General features: G+C 42.0%; 2 protein-coding genes across 3 annotated transcripts in view; one reads left to right on the top strand and one right to left on the bottom strand.

Moving 5' to 3' along the window:
* The window catches only part of NCEH1 (neutral cholesterol ester hydrolase 1), an 824,131-nt gene that overhangs the window by 351,544 nt on the left and 448,859 nt on the right, over positions 1–23,728 (top strand). The window lies entirely within an intron of this gene.
* Positions 1–23,728, bottom strand: part of FNDC3B (fibronectin type III domain containing 3B) — a 337,214-nt gene that overhangs the window by 179,042 nt on the left and 134,444 nt on the right. The window contains exons 4-5 of the mRNA XM_050965815.1: positions 15,364–15,607; positions 11,506–11,799 (exon numbers count right to left, since the gene is read on the bottom strand). Coding sequence (XP_050821772.1) covers positions 11,506–11,799; positions 15,364–15,607 — 538 coding nt within the window. The remainder of the gene's footprint in view (positions 1–11,505; positions 11,800–15,363; positions 15,608–23,728) is intronic.

Below are 23,728 nucleotides of genomic sequence, written 5' to 3'. Positions count from 1 at the left end.
GATTTTCAAATGCAAGCTTTAAATCTGGGAGCACAATTTCACAGAAAATAGTTTCTGTCTGTGCATTTTTTTTTAAATAATCATAGGGCAAAGTGTGAAAAAAACATGGCTGTGTGCACATGCTATGCTATATTAGTATGTGCAAGTCAGCATATCCCTAGGTTTTTACATGCATAAAGGCAGCTTATGTGCACAAACCCAAGTTTGCAACTATTGGTCGGGGGGGAAAAATCATTCCTTTAATTTCTGAGGTTTGAGTTGAAGCTTCCAACAATTTGGCCCATGCTGTTAAATAGTCTTTTTAGATTGTAGGGTAAGATTTTCAAAAGCACTGATATGACTTACGAGTCTAAGTCTCATTTTCAAAATTGACTTACGGCCAGGTTTCTAAAGGTATTTAGGCACCTAAAGATGCAGATAGGCATCTACTGGGATTTTCAAAAGCACCTGGGCATCTAATGCCCTTTGAAATCCATGGGGAGTTAGATACCTAAGTGCTTCTCAAAATCCCACTAGCTGCCCATCTGCATCTTTAGGTGCCTGAACACCTTTGAAAATCTGGCCTTTCGGCACTTTGGAACCTATGTCCCATCGACTTCCAGTGAGACTTGGGCTATTAAGTGCCTACTTTGGAAAACAGAACTCAGAATTCCAAGTCACTAGACTGAAGGGTAACGTTGTCAGAAGTGCCTGTTTTGCATAGATACTATACTGAAGTGACTAGCAGTTGCTGAGGTGGACAGACAAATATGAATACTACTCCCTATCATTTAACAAATGACTGAAATCGAGGGCTAGACATGAACTATTTTATCAATGGTATGTGTGTGTATATGTATAATGATGGTACAGAAAGCTCTTTGATCTATCTACAGCTATTCTTTTAACTACTAAATCATCTTCTAATCTTCCCCTCTCTTTGTTCTCCACCCTCTGCATTAGAGCATGTCAGTACCATTTACAAGGGACCACCTGCTTGGAGCAATGAGACAAGCAATGAGACAGAGACTAAGCTAGTAAAGCACACTCCCCAGTAATCCTGTGGCTGCATTCATCACTCCCACGACAGCTGTTAGTGCCATGTCTGCTTGCCTGATATGTTTAAATAGGAAACTGCATGACAAGATGTTAGGAACAGAACTGTACACACAATAGCTTCTGCAAACCAGGCACATTTTAAACCATCTCAAACTTATGAAGTTACCTCCTGACCCCCACAATGGGATTCTTTAATTTATTCTGTCATCTCATTTCCAGTTTCCTCCCTACTCTTGGATGAGGACATATGTAGAGATTCCTTTTCTTGTTTCTAGTTTTATTTTTGGCTATTTCAGTGTCTTAAAGTTGCAGGAAAAATCTGGTTTTATGGGTTTACATGGATTCTGATTACATCAGTTTGAGCAATGAAATAAACATTATAAAACTATTCAAAGCCAACCTATATTCCCACACTGTCTATAACCACTCATGCAAAACCCCATAGCCTGTTAGGCTGCTGACCTACATGACCAAGAAGGAAATCATGGGGTTTCTGAACAGGAAGTGACACAGGCTGTAATTTACAGAGGACAATGCGAACTGGATAGGAATTCCACTGACTGCTCCTCTGTAAGGGAACCTTGCCATAAAAAAAAAAGTTTATTTAAGACAGTTCTTTAAAAAGTTACAAATTACGGTTTAAAAACCAGAATCCCTGGAGCATATGCCCAAGAGCCCCTGGTCCATGCAAGGCAGTACTCAAGCTATCCCCAGTGTTCAGAAGGATTTGCTGCACTTTCAGCAATTCGTTCATATTAAATCAATTTTCCTTCCTCCTTTCCCCATCCCTCACCCTCCCAGGGTCACTCCTACCTTTAAAGCACATCTTACAACTTCCCAGCATACACACCATTCTCCTTTACTGACCATCAACAACTTCTACCCTAAGGACACAACTCTGCCCCCAGTGGAACCTGCCAGTCATAAGAGGCTGGGAAGAAAATCTACTGTAGCAGTCAGTAACTCACTCATGCTTCTAAACTGAAATTGTCATCTCTCTGCTAGCCAGGAGATACAGAGACCATAGCATCATGAAGCTTGGCCACAGAGCCAGCCTTAAATAGGAGTTTGTAAAAGAAGACTGGCAGATTTTTCAAATACCAGTAATTATGAGTATCAGTATATCCTGAGGTGTTTAACAAAGGTCATAAATAATTATTCTGATGGGCTTAAACAACAGATTTTCACATGATTATAAAAGCAAGAGATTCTGTCACCTACACTGCATGACCATATTTCAACCATTTTAAGCTGTAACTCAGTGATAGCATATATCTGACCTATGAAGCCCAGCACTGTTCATTCTTTAGGGTGCTACAGCTTTTCAACAAATCCAGAGAATCTGGCTCAAAAGAAGTAAGTATAAACTATGCATTCTGAAATCTCCAGGCATGTACTATAACTTAGATCCGTCATTTCTCACAAGATGCATAATCATCAAAACAACAATGCTGTATTTTAGTCAACATTTTAGTTCACGTAACACCATCTCATTGGGTAAAAAAAGTAGAGAAAATTATTTGTTACATGGATTTAAAAACATTTTAACATAACAAATAAGAAATATGCTTAAACAGTGTGTTTTCTGTAAGAAATGATGCTCCCATTAGCAGAACCTCCTTTCTCATCCCACCTTGCTACTCATCTCCCACATGCTCCACTGCCATTTTTGTGGGCTCCACCACATTGATTTAAACCTTTTTGGGCAAAGATTGAGTCTTATTTTCCTTCAAAGCATCATGAAAAATAATTGAACTATAAAAATAACAGATAATTTGTTATAGGATAGAGGATACTGCTCAGGTTATAGTTTCTAATATGAACAAATGGATAACTGAATAGGATATTAGTTTAGCAAACATAACTAACAATTACAATGTATTTTATAGTTCTGTACATTTTGGGTGCTACCTAATAATTAATAAGGTCCCTTACAGAAAAATTATATGGAATTCAATAGAGAACAATATGAAATCTCTAAAACCAACCCACAGAAACAATATCATTCTCTATTAAATATTATGGACATTTTAGAGTAGTTTCTACAGAATCTTATTTGAGCCCAGATTCAGGAAAGTATCCCCATTCTAGACCACACTTACTCATGCTTTAAAGGTGCATAAAGCTAAGCACATGTTTAAGTGCTCTTCTGAATCAGGGTTTCAATTTCTGTAGAAACCTACTGATTTAATTCCTATTCAAAGAATAGGGTTTTTCCACAAGGGCACTGTCATGCCATTCCTCTTATTTTTAAAACACATACTATTACCACCACCAGGCCATCCCTTCCACCACCAATCCCTCACCCCCTCCCTGCGAGCTGAATCAGCTCTTTGGAAAGCCCCGTATTTCTCTTAGCATGGGAAGGAAGCAGTGAAATATTGACATGAGGCAGAGTTTTCCAAAGTGCTCATTCAGTGCTGTGGCAGAAAAGCAGAACACTTAATATACATTTTAAAGATTGAGTGCATCGGTAGTCTGGGAATTACAGACCCTGCGATTTGTAAAAAGAACAGGAGTACTTGTGGCACCTTAGAGACTAACAAATTTATTTGAGCATAAGCTTTCGTGGGTTACAGCTCACTTCATTGGATGCATAGACTGGAACATACAGCAAGAAGATATTTATACATACAGAGAACATGAAAAGATGGAAGTAGCCATACCAGCTGTAAGAGGCCAATCAACTGAGATGAGCTATCATCAGCAGGAGAAAAAAAACTTTTGAAGTGATAATCACGATGACCCATAGAAGTCTATGCATCTTGAGGCAGCACCCAACTCTGGGGCCCTACTGTCTTAACTAGTGTCCAGATGCATAATGATTAGGGTTACCAGATAGCAACTGTGAAAAACTGGGATGGGGTTGGGGGGTAATAGGAGCCTATATAAGAAAAAAAATCCCTTTAAGAATGGGACTGTTCCTTTAAAAACAGGATAATAATCATACCTTTGGTCTTTAAATTGTGAACACAGGGACTGTGTATGAGGGGGAAATGACTTGTTTAAGGTCATACATTTTATTTTGCTTCTAACTCTCACCCAAAGTCAGAGCCAGGAATAGAACTTGTCTCTCCTAATTCCCAGGCCAGCACCCAATCCACTAGACCACATTGCTTTTCCGATAAAACACCCACTCCAATTACCCTTTAAAAAGTGTCAAGTTAGGAGACACCGCTACTGACAGCATGCATACCACTCTGTAAAAGACAAGAGCTTTAAATGTGCCTGTCAGTAAAAACATGCCACCCAGAATCTGAACAGAAAAGCAACAGAGAAAACCTGGGATTCCAAATTTAGAACACAACTACTATTCTTCAAAAGCCCATTCCCTTGAAGAAACTGATTTCTACACCATGTAGTCTAGCATTGGTGTTAAACAGCGTTGCTTCTGCTCTCAAATGAGACAACCAGAATCCAGTACCTGAGAGTTTCTGCACCAGTTATGTATAGGGATCCTAAAGCACCATTCCTTGGCAGCCAGTGTGGCAACAAGACTGTTGTTGTTTAAATGACAGCAACATGCCTGCCAAACTCACATCACAGAAGCTGGCTTACCAGATTGCTTTGAATATTCAGAACGAGCCTGCCAGCTACTATTTCATATACACATCAAGAAAACTGAGGATCTGACCTACAAACTTTAAGTGCTATAAAACACATCACACATCTAGTTTTGTGAATTCATGCAAGGGAACCTATCACCTATGGTACTTCTGTTTAAAAGATTTCCCTCGCCCAAGTTTGTACCTTCCTGTCTTACTCCTGAAATCTCAGAGATTTTTACCAACATCTGCTAAATCACTAAAGAGACTGTGAAAATTATTCTTTTCATCCTTTCAGTACTAATAATTTCCCCCCAGGATTATGTGTAAATTTGGAAGAAGCAGCAGTCAGCCAATCAAACTTCTGACTGTTAATGGGCTTTGATCCACAAAGAAAAGCTTGCAATTTAAACAACTTTGCTGCTTGTCACTTTCGGCCATTTTATTTTAGTGCTCTAGATACTGGGTTGGTTCCCACTAATAAAGTTATTAGATTCGATGTTTTAGTTTGCTTTTAACACTCATCTCAACTACTAAAAAAGATCATGTTGTTTAACCAGTTATTGATAAACGTGCAAACAATTCAAATTGAAACAAAATATATGTAAATACAAAATAGCAGCTGTAATTAGAGGGATGGGTTGTACAGATATCAAATATGGAACTTGAGGTGGGGCTCTGTTCATTGTGAATTATTCCTGGGCCCCTCTGATTACCTTTCTGCATATCTTGCCACCACACCTGACAAGTCAATTAGACAGAAAAATGTTCAGTGCACAGGAGGCTTTTAAAATATATAAATTAGTATCGTGACATGTTTGGCTCCAGGCCTTGCCCAAAAAGCACTGCCATGGGCTGAAAAGCTCATACTAACAAGCAGCATATTCCCTGTGGAAAATTCCTCCTAATTCTAAGGAATTGCTTTTTATTCCCCTTTTGTTACCCATAAGCAGTATTTGGGCCACGGACTTAATGCCAGATGATTCTTAGGCTTATTTTAGTGCAGCCATAGTTGGGAACGAGCTTGTCACTCAATTTCAAAATGCCAGCGAGTTGTTTGCTTTATTAGGTTGGGAGGAGATAGAGTGATTTTAATTACCTGGTCTCCTGCCAAGGATTTTTTTCCCAGTTTGATGGAAGACACCGTGTTATTTTCCATCATTTGGTCCCTTTCCACTTTTAAGACTCTTCTTGGCTGACAGAGTGGACGTTCCATGACCGTGACTTCACTAATTTTATTGGCATTTCAATTGTACTCATGTTCCACAGCTGTGGAGCAGTGCCGGACTGCAGAACTCCCTGGCCTTAGCAACCACAGAGGCAAAACTGTAATGCAGAGAGGCCCCAAGATAAAAGTGGAGATGACAAATGTCCAAAATCCATAGCATTTCTCAACATTGTGAGCAAAAGGAGGCTCAACAGCCACAGGCAAGAATCAGTATTGTAGGTCTAATTTCTTGTACAACAGCAGAACATCAAGTCCAAACGTAGTTTATATGAGAGGCCTAGTCTCTGACACACAACCCATTTTGCATTGTTCCTGACAAGGTGGTGAATAAATGAATATAGAGGCCCTTCCATTCATTTCTCAAGGATAGCTCCCCTGGCAAGATACTGAAAAAAAACCTGTTTTAGTTCTCTAATTTAAACTACAGACATTAAAAATTATCTGTTTCAGTCAGTGGACACGGCAAAACGTTCCGAAACAAAATGAAAGAAAAGCTTTTGTCTGCAGCCTTGACATGCCAGATCCTATTAACATTAGACACTGTCATTGAAACAAAGAGAACTACTGTGAGGACAGCACAGGTGTGCTGTTTCATAAGCTTCATCATGGCTACAAAATCACGTAGGAGGAAGAACTCTGTCATGCCAAGACAACAAACATTAGAAATCTTGCTTCTTTATTCCCTACGTAAAACATACATGTGTCTAACAAAACCTAATTCCCACTAAGCATTGCATGATGCGACATTTATGCACACAAAAAGTACAGACAATTTATTTCACATATTTGCTGAGCCGGTTATATAAACAGCAGCCAGTTATACAGACAGTTATATAGACAGCAGAATATGAAGAGGCAGGAAAGTGTTATATTTTACTGAGATACATGCTCCTGATATGAGATTATATTTATATCCCCATTATCTTCTCTACTCCTCTTTCTATTTTTCATCCAATTTGTCTTTTCTGGTATAGTTTTTACATGCCTGAGTCTGGCAACACTGGTTGCAGCAGGTAGCAACAGCCAATGCAAGCCTACACTCAGATTCCTCTCACGCTAATAATTCAGCATCAGAACTATGTACTGTATTAGCAACTCAGATGCTTTCTTTGGAAGGAAGGTTGGCAGCCGAAGTGGGGAAGGGCTGGAATTTTCCCATTTCTCTTGAAGATCTTCCTTGGAAACTTAGTACTTTGCTGTAATTATATTCTATCTAGTCAGCAACACTAGTAATCAATTTGAGATACTCAGTATCAGTTGGGTTTATAGCGCATGACATCAGTTTGCGAACCTAGTAACACAAAGTTTGTATGGGATGTAAAGTTCTGCAGTATTAGCAACAGAAAAGTTCCTTTCCCATTTCTATTGAAGACAGCTGTACAAAATTAAGGGGCCAGCCTGGCAGCCACTCCGCACATGGAGCTACTATTGGTTTCAATGGAAAATGTATGAACAGCACAGTGTGCAAATTAGGCCCCTCGACTGGAAGTCCCATAAGAAAAATCTTTCCACATTCAGCCAGTAAAATGCACAAAACAACAGCCATTCAAAGGATATAAGATTACAAAGTGCCTGGCCTAATGCAGCAGTGTCCCCCACTAGGGACTTATCTGCCCCTCTACACATTTTCTTCTGCAAGCTCTGACTCCCTTCTTTGGGTTTTCTCCCCTATTCTGCTGTTTCTCTATTCTGGAAGCTGTTTCATTCCACTCCCATTTGTGGAGCACATGATGCTTTTACAGAACAGCAAATGGCTTCAACAGTGAAATTATCTTTCTTTGATAAGTTTCACTGCTGTCCACACAGTACCGCTGTTTTCCTCAGCAGAGGTGAGTAATGACAATCCTATAAGTTTAGAGTGAGAAAAAAGAAAGATGGGCAGAAGTGTGCTGGGGATAGGAGGGGAAGAGACAAATAAATAGGAAGACATAATCCAAATCTCTAGCCTCAAGTAAATCTCCCTCGAGACTCGATAGGTACATCTACACTGCAAAGAAAAAGCCACAGTGCCCAGTCTCAGAGCCTGGGTCAATTGACTCAAGTCACAGGGCTCAGGCTACAGAGTTAAAAAATAGCAGTGTAGATCTTCAGGCTTGGGCTGGAGCCCAGGGTTCGAGACCCTCCCTGGGTTTCAGAGCCTGGGATCCGGCCCAAGCCTGAATGTCTTCATTGCTACTTTCATCCCTGCAGCCTGAGCCTCTCTGAGACGACAGGTGCCACAGGTTTTCTTCCATAAACAGCATCCTGAAAATTAGACAAGTACAAGGGCCCTAAGACATCATTAACCTAATAATTAGGATAAAAGACACAGGTCAAAGAAAGGTAAGAGCTTTCTAGTCCTTAAATTGTGTCAATGTCCTAGTAGATACTACACCTCTACCTCGATATAACGCTGTCCTAGGGAGCTAAAAAATCTCACCACGTTATAGGTGAAACCGCGTTATATTAAACTTGCTTTGATCCACCGGAGTGCACAGCTGCCTCCCCCTCCCCAGAGTATGGCTTTACCGTGTTATATCCAAATTCGTGTTATATCGGGTTGCATTATATCAAGGTAGAGGTGTATTTATTTATTTTGATTTATACCAAAGTGTTTATTTGCACTACATAATCCTACAAGATAAAAAGCCCACCTATAACAATCCCAATCCAAATAACAAAATAACCAGGGAACTAGGTAATCAAATACAAAAAGACCATGTCATACTCTCCAAAGACCCCAGCTACCCATGCCACGTGCAGAAGAGATTCGGATTATTGAAAGTTATTGTAAAATTCAGGATCCAAACAGCATTTAGAACCTATTAACACCATTACAGTCCAGATGGAGTTGAAGGTGGCAAAATTCTATGTTCTATTACAGGGCCAATATTTAAATACTGACTTGTCTTTTCAGAAATATGAGTTGTCCTCATCTGCTACACCCTATCAGACACAAAACAATGCAGAATTTTACACAATATTTTACTAACAATCAGATGTCCCTATAAACTTATTAGCAGAAATGAAGTTCAGGTGGCCTGTTGGCTGCACTCAGATGTAACACAGCCTGTAGTTAGTCAGGTCGGCCATTATCAACTGGTGCTGCTGAAAGCAAGCAACAAATTAGTGTGCCCTAAAGTCTTTCATAGAATCACAGAATATCAGGGTTGGAAGGGACCTCAGGAGATCATCTAGTCCAACCCTCTGCTCAAAGCAGGACCAATCCCGAGACAGATTTTTGCCCCAGATCCCTAAATGGGCCCCCTCAAGGATTGAGCTCACAACCCTGGGTTTAGCAGGCCAATGCCCAAACCACTGAGCTAGATGACCTTAAACAATAGGAAAACAATGCAACACAGCAGTGCTTAGTCAGCACTCTGAATTACTTCATGTCTTCAGCCTAGCACCACGGATATACTAAAACAGATCCAGGCATCACCAGACACTCCTTCCCAGCTCACACGTCAGTTGACTATTTCCTTGTCTTTGCTCTGTTGCTGAACTTTAATGCTTTTACCATGTCCCCTTGCACATACACTGCACTTTGTTATTCCAATGAGGACTTCTATTTTAAATTTCCTGGCTTAAAGTGTCTTAAAACACTATTGTCCCCAATTTTAAAAGTTGAAACAGATGTGTGTGTCTCCCTCCCTCTCTCCCCTTTACTATAGTAGGCTAAATTCTGTTCAGTTACACCCGTGCAATCTCAAGTGACTTTTACATGGGTGTAGCTCAGGCGAAAAGTTGGCCAACTGTGTACACATATATTATACAGATGGTGTACTATATGTATATTGAATATATAACTATAGATGTAAATATGAAGGAACTGGAACTACTCTGTAATAATTTAATATTGTATTTTCACCAGGCTACTGGGATTTTAACTGTATGAATATACTGGGCTTGTTTAAAAGCAGAGAAAAACAAGTAGGAAGGGAAGTGAATGGCTTAAGATCAGCAACTTCTGTGCAAACACTTGAGGGCTGTTAAGGGACAATATCTTTACAGGAAAGGCTGGCAGACACCAGAGATCAAAAAAGACTACAGCAATTTGAAAAAGGGTCTCTTTCTCAAGAGACGGAGTGCTGTTCAGGAGTCCCAGACTAAGACACAGGCATCCGTTGGAGTGTCTGAAGAAGTTAAACGTACCAAGCTCACCATCAGAGGATGGTCAGACTTAAGCGAAAACAGACATGTGTAGAGAATTATTTTACAATCCTGTTTTTCTAAATGTTCTGTTCTTACCATAAAGCTAACAATTTCTTGGTTTAAGAAGATTTTTTGGTCACTATATTCACCACTTGTCACAGATTCCTGAAGAGAACGGAGCACACCTGATACACAGGGTGTGGTAGGCTAGGGCCCAGTCTAGGAGTGAGAGAATTGTGGAATTCCACCCCAAGCAAGATAGGTAAAGGTACGAGGCCTGTGCCTAAGGGGATGCACTCAGAGAAGTTGACAAAAGTGCAACTAGCCTAGTACCTGTGATACACACATTACAGTATGGGCCAAATTCCCTGCTGGTGTATAAACTGGCACAGCTACATCAGCAGAGAATTTTACTCAACATATCCTTAAATTAATATATGGAAAGAGCCATTTTAAGTCACAGGAGCAAATATACAGAGTGTGTGCTTGCTCACACCTTTGTTTACATTCTTACTTTACTACCTTACCTTATTTCTGTTTTACTCTGTACAATATTCATATGATAATTTCTATATGGGATGTTTTAGGGAAACGCTGTTTTTTTACACATGAAATTAAAATACATGTAAATAAGGAACAATTCTGCTTCAAACAATAGTTTCACTGTACAGTGAGAGGCTGAAAACTCTCAGTCTGTTTAGTTTATCAAAAGGAAGATTAAGAGGTGGCTTGATTATAGTGTATAAGCGCCTTCACATGGAGAAAACACCAGATACTAAAGAGCTCTTTAATCTAATGGAGACAGACATAAGAACCAATGGCTGGAAGCAGAAGCCAGGCAAACCCAAATTAAAAATAAGGCACAAATGAGGGTGATTAACTAATGGAACAAACTACCCGGGAAATGGTGGATTCTCTATCTCAAGACTGGATGCCGTTCTTTAGACAAAAGTTACTGGGCTAGACACAGGAATAACTGGGAGAAATTTAATTGCCTGTGGTATACAGGAAGTCAGACTAGATGATCTAATGGTCCCTACTAGCTTCAAACTCTATGAATAGTAAGATTTCAGAAATGGTTCAAGAAACCATTCTTGATTGATGGTACTCCTAGATTGATTAGGCTTAGTCATTTGTGTATTTAAATTTGCCAAGATTAAACATTTTTATCCTAGAATCTCTTTCAAATCAACCATTTTGATTCTCACCACACTCCCCATGAGGCATATTTCAAGCAAGAACATTTCTAAATTGTCCAATAAGTCACTTAAATCTAATACATTTCCATACTGAGATGCAATGTAGGGACACAAAGGGCAGAGCTGGTTTACAATTCAGAGGTGCTTTAAGGACTTACGTGAAGCGCAAAGTCATTCAGAACCAGAAAGTTACCCAGATCACATGCTTCAAAAAGATGTTTTTAAGAACGGGGTTATTAGTGGGAGCTACTCATGAAAGACAGGAGGGAGATGGTTTCCTCTTAAGGGCAAGTTTTTGCAAGCCTGAGAAGTGTAATAAAGAGGAATTTAAAAACATAAAAATAATAATCTTTCAGATTACCATGTGGGTCTTGCTCGTTAGACTTTGGGCTGCTTCTTGCTCTGCGCTCTAGTTTTTTTACTCCTGGTGCTCCCCCCGCACCACCTCCTCCACTGCTTGCTCCATTGTGACTCTTCGTATAACCATTGTACACACTTGTGCAGTTGCCTAGGTGGCTTTTATAAATGGATGAAGGAGGACTGTTGAGGCGGTTCTGGCGATCAATCTGTCTGTCTTTGAGTTTTTTGTGCTGTGGTTTGCTGTACTGATCTTCCCTGGTAATGTAACTGGACATTCCATATAGTGGTATAATTTCTGAAATAACAAGAATTTATCCACATTAACTTAAAGCTAAAATCATCATTATTTAGAAACAGAATCACATCCTGACCTAGATCTCATCAACCCCCTACCCATCTCTAAATAAAGCTATGAAAAACTTGTCTAAGATGGATTTTCACAGCAAACCTGAGATTCAGCCGGGTTACTTGCAAGGTTGGCAAACCTGCTCCATAAACCCAGCCCACATATTATTTCAGGTTTCATGACACAATGTGATTATCATGCGAAATCAAATAAATGTAGAAGTTTTGGCTGAGTTTTGATCTGAGTCTTTGTGCTTCTTACCGGACCTTGCAGCAAAACCCAGGAAGGGCTAAAACCCAGGCAGACTGAAATTGAAGAAAAGGTTCCACACAAATTAACAGCAACCAAACCTACAAGGTTTGCACAGCCCTAGTGTCACCAAAATGTGTTGCCATGCAGAGGGTTCAAGGCCAGTTATTGGCTGTGTCCCTCCACGTTTTCTAGGACAACCAGACTTTGCAATATTCTCTACCACCACCCACAATGGCTGATGCATGTAGCTGCAGCAAGTGAAGGTACACCATTATGTGAGAGCTGAGATGAACAAATGGAACCATGAGGGAGGAAATCTTAAAAAGAAAAGTATTATGAAACGTTATTTTCTAATGTTAAAATACACAAAGTTTCAAATAACTTTAATATGAACTTCCATGAATGGCTGTGTGAAATTTAGTAACTTGGGTTTGCAGGAAATTATGCAAACATTTTTTCATTTTTCCCTGACAAGGGTTCATTACCTTTGGACTGCGCTTTGAGCTTGGAGTGCGAACAAATTCAAGTTCAAAGCAAAATGAAAATACACTTTTGCTTTATTGCAATACAAAATGCCGAAGAGACTCAAGTTTCATTAAAGCTCAGTCTAGATTAATTCAATAATCATCCTAGTTTGCAAACTGAGCCAGCATTTCGGTTTCCAAAGCAAACATTCTGCCCAGCTCTAGTGTTAATCCTTTGTTTTTGAAGTGGAGTTTGCCATACAGACTGTAAGGCCTGGTCTACACTGGGGGGACGGGGGGGGGGGGAATGGATCTAAAATATGTGACTTCAGCTACGAGAATAGAGTAGCTGAAGTCGACATATCTTAGATTGACTTATCTCCCATCCTCACGGCACGGGATCGACGGCCGCGGCTCCCCTGTCGACTCCGCTTCCGCCTCTCACCCTGGTGGCGTTCCGGAGTCGACGGCAGAGCGTTCAGGTATTGATTTATCACGTCTGGACGAGACGTGATAAATCGATCCCTGACAGATAGATCGCTACCCGCTGTCTGGACGTACCCTAATAAGAACTGGTGGAATTGCTCCAGTTGCTTGGTTCTTTTACTTCCTTTCTTTTAGAAGTGTCTTGTCATTTATTTTTCCTCATCTAGTAACATGATCACATTAAAGTGCTTGCATAAAGTAGCTTTCTATATATAGTATTCCAAGAATGTGGTACACTAAATGCAGTCTGTGTTGGAGGGTTGGAAGACGGAGGTGATAAGGAGGAATTTACGAGCAGTGCTTTTCAGAAAAGAAAATCAAATTTAATTGCCTTTTTGGTTAGTGTATAATCCATTTTGCATTGAAACATGTTGGGGACAATGAATTAATATTCATTAATACAAGATATCATTCAGGTAATAATCAGAGTTTAGATTCTTTAATATTGCAAACATACATGACACCACTCCAACAAAGCGGGCATCTACACTATTTTTGCACGCTGTGAATTTGTACAACTGGTTGGTAACCCCAGGTTACAGAAATATTTACCACCTACAGTACTAGCAGCTGGTAGTCCAAATGTCTACCTAATGTACTGAAGCTTTTGTATTAGCTTCCCTATTAAGCAAAACAGGTGTATTAGAGAGAAGCAACTTGCGCCTCTGTAAAAGGGAACAGTAGAGTTCCTATCTTATCTGATTGGATACTATCTTACTGATATATCATGCCTAGAAACTGTGGCAGTATCATTTAGCTTTAAAAAAAAGTCCTGACTGTTCTTAAAAAACAATGTACATAAAACTAGAGTTGGTCAGTTCAACATTAATCTGCATCTGCCTGAGCTACTGCAGTGCCTCATGGGAGTTGTAGTTCAGGTGCGTTGCACTACCATTTTCCCCTGTGGGCCATGGTCCCTGGCTGAACTACACTTCCCATGATACATGTTGGTTTCTCTTCTGGCTAAACACCTGTGGGGCCTCATGTGAATGTTGAAATGAAATTTGTTTCTACTGAAAATGCTAAAGTGAAACTGACTTTTTAGTTGTAAAAATATTGTAATTTTTTACAGGATGGAAATGCCACAATTTTTATTAGTTCTCTGTGAAACATATACAAGTCAAGGTATGTAAGATCTTGAGCTACTTGGAAAATTTGTTCCTTATGTTTTTGGCTATGATATTGTTTCTGATGAGGAAATGACATCTTAAAGACAGAGTGCAGAGTTATTCTTTTGTCTAATCAAATTCAGGATTATAATATTCCATTCTTGGTAAGAAAATTAAATATATTAATCAATATAAAATTGAGAGGGGGAAAATAAGCCAGATAGATACCCATGTCTATAGTTCTCAAAGCCAAAATTCACTCTGATGATTCAGCTGATTTACAGTTTCACAGCGTTGTTTAGAAAAATTCTATGAATTCTGTGAAATTCCATAATTTGGCAGTAAAATAAAATATGTGAATCTACAAAGAGAAACTTGCCATGTTAAGCAATTCAAGTAGTTTTGCTGATGTAGGTACAGAAACTTCATTTCTTTTTGGTTAACGCAGTTTTAGACCACACAGACTATCTCAAGGGTGGAATAGACATAATAACGCATAGTGCAGACAGAAATAAATTGTGCTTTCACTCCTTTCACTTGAATTATTTACTTAATCTGTAATGATTAGGGCTGTCATGTTACCCTTGGGGACCAGATAGTGCTTTTTAAATGACCTATTGCACATTATTAAGAAGCAGATTAACCAGAAAATCCCTTTTTGTTATTTCTGAGATGTCCACTGCAGCTCCAGTATGACAAGGGGTCAGGAAGGTGTATCATCTTCATCCATTAGTGCCAGGAGGAAGTCTTCTATTAGCTTTTGACAATGATTGCCATAAGACTTGTCAAACTAATCCCCCTTTCCTATGCCTCTCTGCCTCCATTCCCAAACAAGGGTTGGCAAAATCTGAGTACGGGACAAAAAACGCTGTGTCACAGTGCTGCATGATGATACAAAAGCTTGACTCTCAGAAGCACTTTGAATCATAGAATGGAGTACTTTTTTGCCCTTATAACAAAACTGAGTTGGGAATTAGGTTTGCATCCTGCACCCTATGTTTTCAGGATGTGATGTTCTTGAGTTCTTTCAGACTGGGTGCATCCACTCCCCAATACCTTGTCCATTCTCTAGATTAAAGGAAGGAGTCCAGTTCACGTGGGGGAAAACACTGACCCAAGAGTTCATCTGCAAATCTCCACTTTCCCAGCACTGCAAATATGTTGGATACATGTCTAAAACATAAGGATTTCTTTCTGCTCACCTTGTTCTCCATATATTGTAGGGGGAAGATGATGCTGTGGGAAAAATTGGGGTGGCATGTCTCCAGGGCCGGTGACAGGAGGGTAGAAAGCCGTATGAGAATTGTGAATGAAATGGGGGTGGTGTGTCAGATAGGGAGGTAAATGGTGGGTTGCAGAGATGGCAGAAGGATAGCTGGGAGGATAACACTCTGGAGACTGGGGTGTAACCACCACCCTGCGAACACCCGTGTTGTCTTCTATCACCTGAAAAGGGAAGCAGGGAAATTAATACATCATGTATCGTTTGAAATACCATTTTGAAAAATAATATTGTTTATCTAAATGAGCTGTCCTTGGCTAGGCTCATAACACACGTTTCTACAGTTACGATCAGCACAAGCAATCTTAGTGGTACTGTGGTTTCTAGTGGAGACTCAGCTAGCCATGCTAATTAATTAATAAACCCATTGCAGTTAGTTAGATCTGCAGGGGCAGTAGGAGAGAAAATAAGTACAGTAGACACTTGTTTACAGAAACACCTTGTAAGAGCCACCACCAGTTACAGACAACATTTCCCCACTGCGAATCATCCACTTAGTAACAGCAACATAGCTGTCTCATCAGAGCAACATTTGTGATGCTGGAACGTCACATCAAGGAGCAGAGATGGGAGGAATGCAGGGGCATTGCCCTCCCCAAACTGCTCTTTTCCGCTCCACTCCCAACCCTGACCCTTCAGCACAGCTCCAGGGCACACAGCTCTGTCCTCTTGCCCTGCCTGACTGAACCTGCCCAGGAAAAGCTGACAGGGCCAGACTCAAAGGCTGGAGGCAGCAGGAGGCCCTGTCCAGCCAGGGACCAGTACTCATGGGGCGCATTTTTCCACTCCCCTCCCGACCCTGGCCCTTCAGTGCAGCTCCAGGGCACGCAGCCCCATTCACTTGCCCTGCCTCACACAGCCTGTGTGGAGAGATGTTTACTGGGCAGGATCTGGAAGAAAAGGATTTTTTTGAGGGGGGGGGGGAAGCTCTGGGGAGCAGCAGAGGCACAGCTGGAGGGTTTCGTCCTTGCTTTTCTCAGCGTCTGGCTTACAGGTGGCCGGGGGTGAGGGGTTTGCTATTTTGCAGTGGGGAGTATCGGGGACAACCCGCACACGTACTGAGCTGTCCCCTCCATCTCAGTTGCTGATGGCAGGGTGTGGGTGTGCTGTTTTACAGTGGCGGGCTGGGGGACCTCCCTCCCCAGAGCACTGACCTGTCCTCTTCTCCCCTTCTGTCTCCATTAGGAACCACTCCCACCTCCATTGCAGGCTACACTTGGTGCCCTATCCATCCATCCATCCCTTGCCAGCTGCCAGCAGGAGCATCCACAGCCTATCCCCGGCAGCCAGGCTCACTCAGTCATTTTGCCGATTGCGGGCTCTCATAGGGTTCCGCTGCCCTATTCCCCAAACTTGGGTTACCCCCACCTCACTCCCTCCAACTACCCCCCCCCCCACAATGTGGCTGCCCCACTACTTCCAAAGCACTCAACTCTTCATATGCCTTTGGTCAGATGACACTCCCATAACAGCAACAGCCGCCAAGGAGCAACATAGCAATATATCAGTCAGTGCCCTTTTGCTGCTAACGAGTGTCTACTGTTTCTGTAATGTAGAACACAGAACAATTCAGACATTACCAGAAAGTAACCAAATACGTATGTTTTCATTAAGGGGCAAGTTTTACCTTACGTGAGTTATCTTACTGATGTCAAGAGAGAGAACAAGTATTCATCTACACAGGGAAATTGACTTGCATACCTATAGCAGAATACTGTATTCTGCTACAGCTTTTCTGGAATAGCTCCCAATATGGACACCAGTCCAGAATAAAGATGACTTTACTCCGGAATAATTACTCCACTCACAAAGTGGAGAAATTATTCCACAACAGACTGTCCACGCGGTGGGCTCCGCTGAAATAGCTATTGCGGAATAGCTTATTTCAATACACAGCTATGCCAGCCAATTTTCCCTAGTAGACAAGCTCCTAGATGTACATGACAAGCTCTTAGATGTGCAAGGTTTGGCCCTAAGTATCTTGGGCAAAACATGGGGCAATGTGTATTATTAAAGGGGCAAACAGTTTTAGCATAAATAAGTCCAGCTGTTTATCATTTTTTCACTTGGTTTTACTTTTGGACTGAAATTTGGTATGCTTTTTCTCAGATTTGGAGACTATATATATATATATATATATATATATATTTTTTATTTAAGCCAGAAGATTCAGCCACTTTTGGGAACAAAGTGACAAAAATCCATCATCATTTGGGGGAAAAAAATGTTTTAACCTTTCATTTCTTTTCTGAATAGCACTAGACCTTCAGGGGTATGTGAAAAACTTGAACAGGAAGATTGTCCCAGGTCATAGATCTGTTTGTTGGTGGTTTGGTGAAAATTGGTTGTAATTTGTCAGAGGTACAGGGATTACAGGGAATATATCAAGGGGGTTAACGTTAGGGAGGGAGAGGAATTATTTAAGTTTAGTACTAATGTAGCCACGAGGACGAATGGGTATAAACTGGATATTAGGAAGTTTAGACTTGAAATTAGACGAAGGTTTCTGACCATTAGGGGAGTGAAGTTCTGGAATAGCCTTCCGAGGGAAGTAGTAGGGGCAAAAGACTTTCCTGGCTTTAAGACAAAGCTTGATAAGTATATGGAGGGGATGTTATGATAGGATCGTTAATTTGGGCAATTGATCTTGAATTACCACCAGACAGGTCTGCTCAATGGTCTGCGGGGTGATGTTGCATGCGATGGGTACTGAGTTGCTGCGGAGAACTCCTTCTTGGGTGCTGGCTGGTGACTCTTGCCCACATGCTCAGGGTTTAGCTGATCGCCATATTTGGGGTCGGGAAGGAATTTTCCTCCAGGGCGGATTGGCAGGTGCCCTGGAGGTTTTTCGCCTTCCCCTGCAGCGTGGGGCACGGGTCGCTTGCTGGTGGTGTCTCTGCAGCTTGAGGTCTTCAAACCATTTTTGAGGATTTCAATAACTCGGTCCTGGGATAGGGGTTGTACAAAATTGGATGGGTGGGGTTCTGTGGCCTGCCTTGTGCAGGAGGTCAGACTAGATGATCAGATTGGTCCCTTCTGACCTATGAGTCTATGAGTCTATGATTATAAAATGTACTTTGCTCAAGTATACTGAGTTTAATACAGCCATGTAACAGCAGCTAATTATTATTATTTACTATTTGCAGTATTATACTTCCTAGCAGCTCCAGTCACGAACAGACAAGACCCCTGTTGTGTTAGGCACTGGACAAAGACAGAACAAAGAGGCAGCTTCTGCCCCAAAGAGCTTACAATCTAAGTATAGATAGATCGTTGTCTCACAACTAAAGCTGCTTAACAGTTTCCAAGTTATCAAATGACAGGCAAAGGAAAGTTTCAAGGTGGGTTTTGAAGGAGGAGTTAGTTTTGCAGATGTTTACTAGGCGTTTCTTACTGGGAACATTTGTAAGGAGTGCTTCCTACATCCCAGCATGTGAAGATGCATATGGAGGGAGACATGGCAAGTTCTGAACTGAGCAATGGAGACGGGTGACAAAGAGAACCTTCTGTACAATAAACCAGTCTCAAGGTTCTGCCACCTACCACACAGTTAAAGGAAAGATGTAGGGAAGAAGCCAAGGCTGCTGACCCATTGACTATCCATACAGTACACAATGTCCTGGAGGTACTACTATTTGTACTCAGGTGTTCTTATCACAGTTCATTCAGGATAGACTCATTCAGGTTCACGCTGTTCACGTGAGAGAGATTATTAATCAAACAAATACCCACAGGAGACGCCCCACCTTTAAATGAAATTTTTATGGAGAAAAAATTAAGAGTCAAAAGCATGGGTGTGAATTTGAGTTTCTTATGCATTACTAAGCCCTGGTCTACACTACGAGTTTAGGTCGAATTTAACAGCGTTAGATCAATTTAACCCTGCACCTGTCCACACGATGAAACCCTTTTTTCAACTTGCTGGGTTGAATTTGGGGTAGTGTGGTCGCAATTCAATGGTATTGGCCTCCGGGAGCTATCCCAGAGTGCTCCATTGTGACCGCTCTGCACAGCACTCTCAACTCTGATGCACTGCCAGGTAGACAGAAAAAGTCCCGCGAACTTTTGAATTTCATTTCCTGTTTGGCCAGCCTGGCATGCTTTTAAATGTCCAGATGCACATTCTATCACCATTCTGCACTTGCTCAGCCTATAGCTGAACAGCTCCTGACTACTGTCCAGGCTGCCTGTGTACGGCTTCATGAGCCATGGCATTAAGGGGTAGGCTGGGTCTTCAAAGATAACTATAGGCATTTCAACATCCCCAATGGTTATTTTCTGGTCTGGGAAGAAAGTCTCTTGCTGTAGCTTTTAAAACAGACTAGAGTTCCTGAAGACGCGAGAGTCATGTACCTTTCCCAGCCATCCCACATGGTGAAATGTCCCTTGTGATCCATCAGTGCTTGCAGCACCATTGAAAAGTATCCCTTTCGGTTTATGTACCAGCTGGCTTGGTGCTCTGGCGCCAAGATAGGGATATGGGTTCCATCTATTGCCCCACCACTGTTAGGGAATCTCATTGCAGCAAAGCCATCCACTATGACCTGCACATTTCCCAGAGTCACTACCCTTGATATCAGCAGCTCTTTGATTGCATTGGCTACTTGGATCACAGCAGCCCCCACAGTAGATTTGCCCACTCCAAACTGATGCCCGACTGACCGGTAGCTGTCTGGCACTGCAAGTTTCCACAGGGCTATCACCACTCGCTTGTGAACTGTGAGGGCTGCTCTCATCTTGGTGTTCATGCACTTCAGGGCAGGGCAAAGCAAGTCACAAAGTTCCATGAAAGTGCTCTTATGCATGCAAAAGTTTCAGAGACACTGGGAATCGTCCCAGACATGCAACACTATGAGGTCCCACCAGTTTGTGCTTGTTTCCCGGGCCCAGAATCGGCGTTCCACGGCATGAACCTGCCCCATTAATACCATAATGTCCACATTGCCGGGGCCTGTACTTTGAGAGAAGTCTGTGTCCATGTCCTCATCACTCTCATCACCGTGCTGCCATCGTCTCCTCAGCTGGTTTTGCTTTTGCAGGTTCTGGTTCTGCGTTTACTGCAGGAAAATGTGTGTGGTGTTTACAGGGCCCATAATTGCGGCAGTGATCTGAGCGGGCTCCAGGCTTGCCGTGCTATGGCATCTGCGCTGAAAAAAGGTGCGAAACAATTGTCTGCTGTTGCTCTGCTGGAGGAAGGGGTGACTGTTGACATGGCTTATTACAGGGATGGCTTACAGGGCTGTCACACAGAATGGCCCCCTTCAAGGACTGAACTCACAACCCTGGGTTGAGCAGACCAATGCTCAAACCACTGAGCTATCCCTCCCCCTACTATTCATGGAGGGAACGAGGGAGTGGGGAGCAAACGAATACAAAAGAAATCTGGTCTCTTCATTGTTTTCATCCACTCCATCTCTCTTATACGCCTTAGGCTGGCAGCAGACAGTGCAGTACGACTGCTAGCCATTGTCTCCTGGCTGCTCGCCAGAAGACGGTGCAGTACGACTGCTGGCCATCATTGTATCCCATTTATGTCCAGGCGCCCCTGGCCAACCTCACCGAGGCCAGCCAGGGGCACACGTCTGCCTAGGCGCCCCTGACCGACCTCACCAAGGTCGGCTAAAAGAGCACCCAGGAGATGACGATGAGGGCTACCTATCATAATGCACCATCTGCTGCCAAAAGGCAATGAGCTGCTGCTGTGTAGCAATGTAGTACCATGTCTGGCAGCACCCAGGGGACATACGGAGATGGTGAGCTGAGCGGGCTCCATGCTTGCCGTGGTATGTTGTCTGCACGAATAACCCAGGAAAAAAGGCGAAAAATGATTTATTGCCGTTGCTTTCACGGTGTATGTGTGAGAGATGACATTTACCTATCACCTCCAGCGACAATGTTTTTGCCCCATCAGGCATTGGGAGCTCAACCCAGAATTCCAATGGGTGGCGGAGACTGCGGGAACTGTGGGATTGCTACCCACAGTGCAATGCTCCAGAAGTCGACGCTAGCCTCACTACTGTGGACGCACTCCGCCGAGTTAATGGTCTAAATGGCCTTAAGTGGGGACACATACAATCGACTGTATAAAACTGATTTCTAAAAAATTGACTTCTATAAATTCAATCTAATTTCATAGTGTAGACATACCCTAAGACTACTATAATACTGGTAGTTGCTACTCTATATAAATCAGAATACAAAGCATTTAGTTTGATATATCTGGTCATTAACCTTTAGCCGTACAGTGTAGGTCAGCAATTTGAAAACTGTTGTTCTTAGATTTCAGAGATTTATAAAACTCCAGACAGATACTGAATGGGACTTCAGGGATTCATTTAGATCATAAGATTACTTTAATTGTTGTAATTTCAGACTGTCTATCTTTTATATTCTGCTCTCTTCAGCTTGCATGACATCCCTTATTCACCAGCCACGTATCAGTTCTGGACAAGACACTGAAGAGAAATTTGGGTTAGGAGAGGAAAAAGAAAAGTCCAAATGCTCAGATTTTAAAATAAATACTTATGTGTGTAGTGTAAGAGTCTGTAATGAAATGTTGACTCTACTTATCTCATGTTCCTGACTGGCATTTAAAGCCCCAAAAATTCTAGTATGAGACAGAGCACGTCTTTTCATCATTTGGCTTTAATTAGGCCAAGCCTGAAAGAAGGCTTGGAATGTACCAGGCAAGTACAAGCTCTTATCTGCAAAGTTAGATTAGATTTTATATTTTCGATGAAGGAGATATATAAATAGGTCGACAAATAGACCAAACAGAAAGATTGTGGTGTGTGTATTTGGGTGTAATGACAACTGAAAATTACACTGTGATCCGTCTTCTAGAAGATGAATTCTGAAAAAAAAAAATGCTCAAGGCCCTTTTGAAGACCTTCAGATGAATTTCTGCCACTGGATGGAGCTAAGAGATATCAGCATATTTGAGAGGTCAGGGGATCAGCTAGTTTTATAACTGACTGCATCAAGGAGTGAACAGAACGTATCTTTCATTTGTTTATTCCCAAATTCATAAATGTTGGCAACTCAATTGTGTTTGTGGCTGTTCCAAATCAAACCCATAAACACCAATGCTCTGTTTACATGGGCAAAAGATCCTCTGTGTGGCCAAATGTGGGATTTGCAGGTGCAACATGTCAATTTTGCAGGTGCAGGTCAGATGTCTACTCATGACATTATGCCCTTAATAAATAAATGACAACCCTATATATTATATGTCAGAGAGTAGGTAACTAAGCAGAAGTTAACACTTCAGGTCGTTTTGATTTTAGTTTTGCAAAACCATTCTTGGAGATGAAATCCAGGTCCCATTTCATCCAAACCTGCCAAATAAAAAGGGTTTATTCCCATCTAGTTTTGATTCATTTCTATAAATAGCACAGAGAATGGGGAAAGTTAAATTTTGCTATTTAAAGGAAGTCAGCAAATGTTTTTGTTCATCTATACCTGTTCGCCTGTCTTGCCTTTTAGACTGTACGTTCCTTGGGGCACAGACTGTTTTCTATTATGTGTGTGTTCAGTGCCTACTGCAACGGGTCCCAACTCTGACTGTGACCTTTAGGTTCTACTGGAATATAAACAACTGGTGTTCTTCAAGATGCGTTGCTCATGCCTATATCACAATAGGTGTGCGTGCTCGCCATGTGCACTGGTGCTGGAAATTTTTCCTCAAACAGTACTTGAAGGGGAGCGCCCCTAGTGACCCCTGGAGTGGTGCCTCTATGGCACCGTATAAGGCGCTCTGCATGCTCCCCCCCATCCTCAGTTCCTTCTTGCCAGAGAACTCCGACAGAGGGGAAGGAGGGCAGGATGTAGAATAGACACGAGCAACACATTTCGAAGAACACCAGTTACGGAAAAGGTAACTGTCTTTTCTTCTTCAAGTAATTTCTCATGTGTATTCCACAATAGGTGATTCCAAGCTATATCTGTTGGAGGTGGGTAGGAGTTCACAAATTCTCAGGACGGAGCACAGCCCTGCCGAACCCAGCGTCCTCCCTGGTCTGGGAGATGATCACATAATGTGAGGTGAACTGAAGACCATGTGGCAGCCCTGCAAATGTCCTAAATGGGGACATGGGCTAAAAAGGCAGCCGATGAGGCTTGCGCTCTAGTTGAGTGTGCCCTTACAATCGATGGTGGATGGATTCCCGCCAGGTCATGACAGGTACGGATGCACAAGGTGATCCGGTTGGAGAGCCACTGAGTGGAGAACGGCCGACCCCTCATGCGTTCAGCGGAGGAGATGAACAGCTGCGAAGACTTCCTGA

This window comes from Gopherus flavomarginatus, chromosome 8 (assembly GCF_025201925.1).
Source record: "Gopherus flavomarginatus isolate rGopFla2 chromosome 8, rGopFla2.mat.asm, whole genome shotgun sequence".
NCBI lineage: Eukaryota > Metazoa > Chordata > Testudines > Testudinidae > Gopherus > Gopherus flavomarginatus.
The sequence above is the reverse complement of the archived record's forward strand: the minus strand, read 5'-3'. Positions and strand labels throughout refer to the sequence as shown.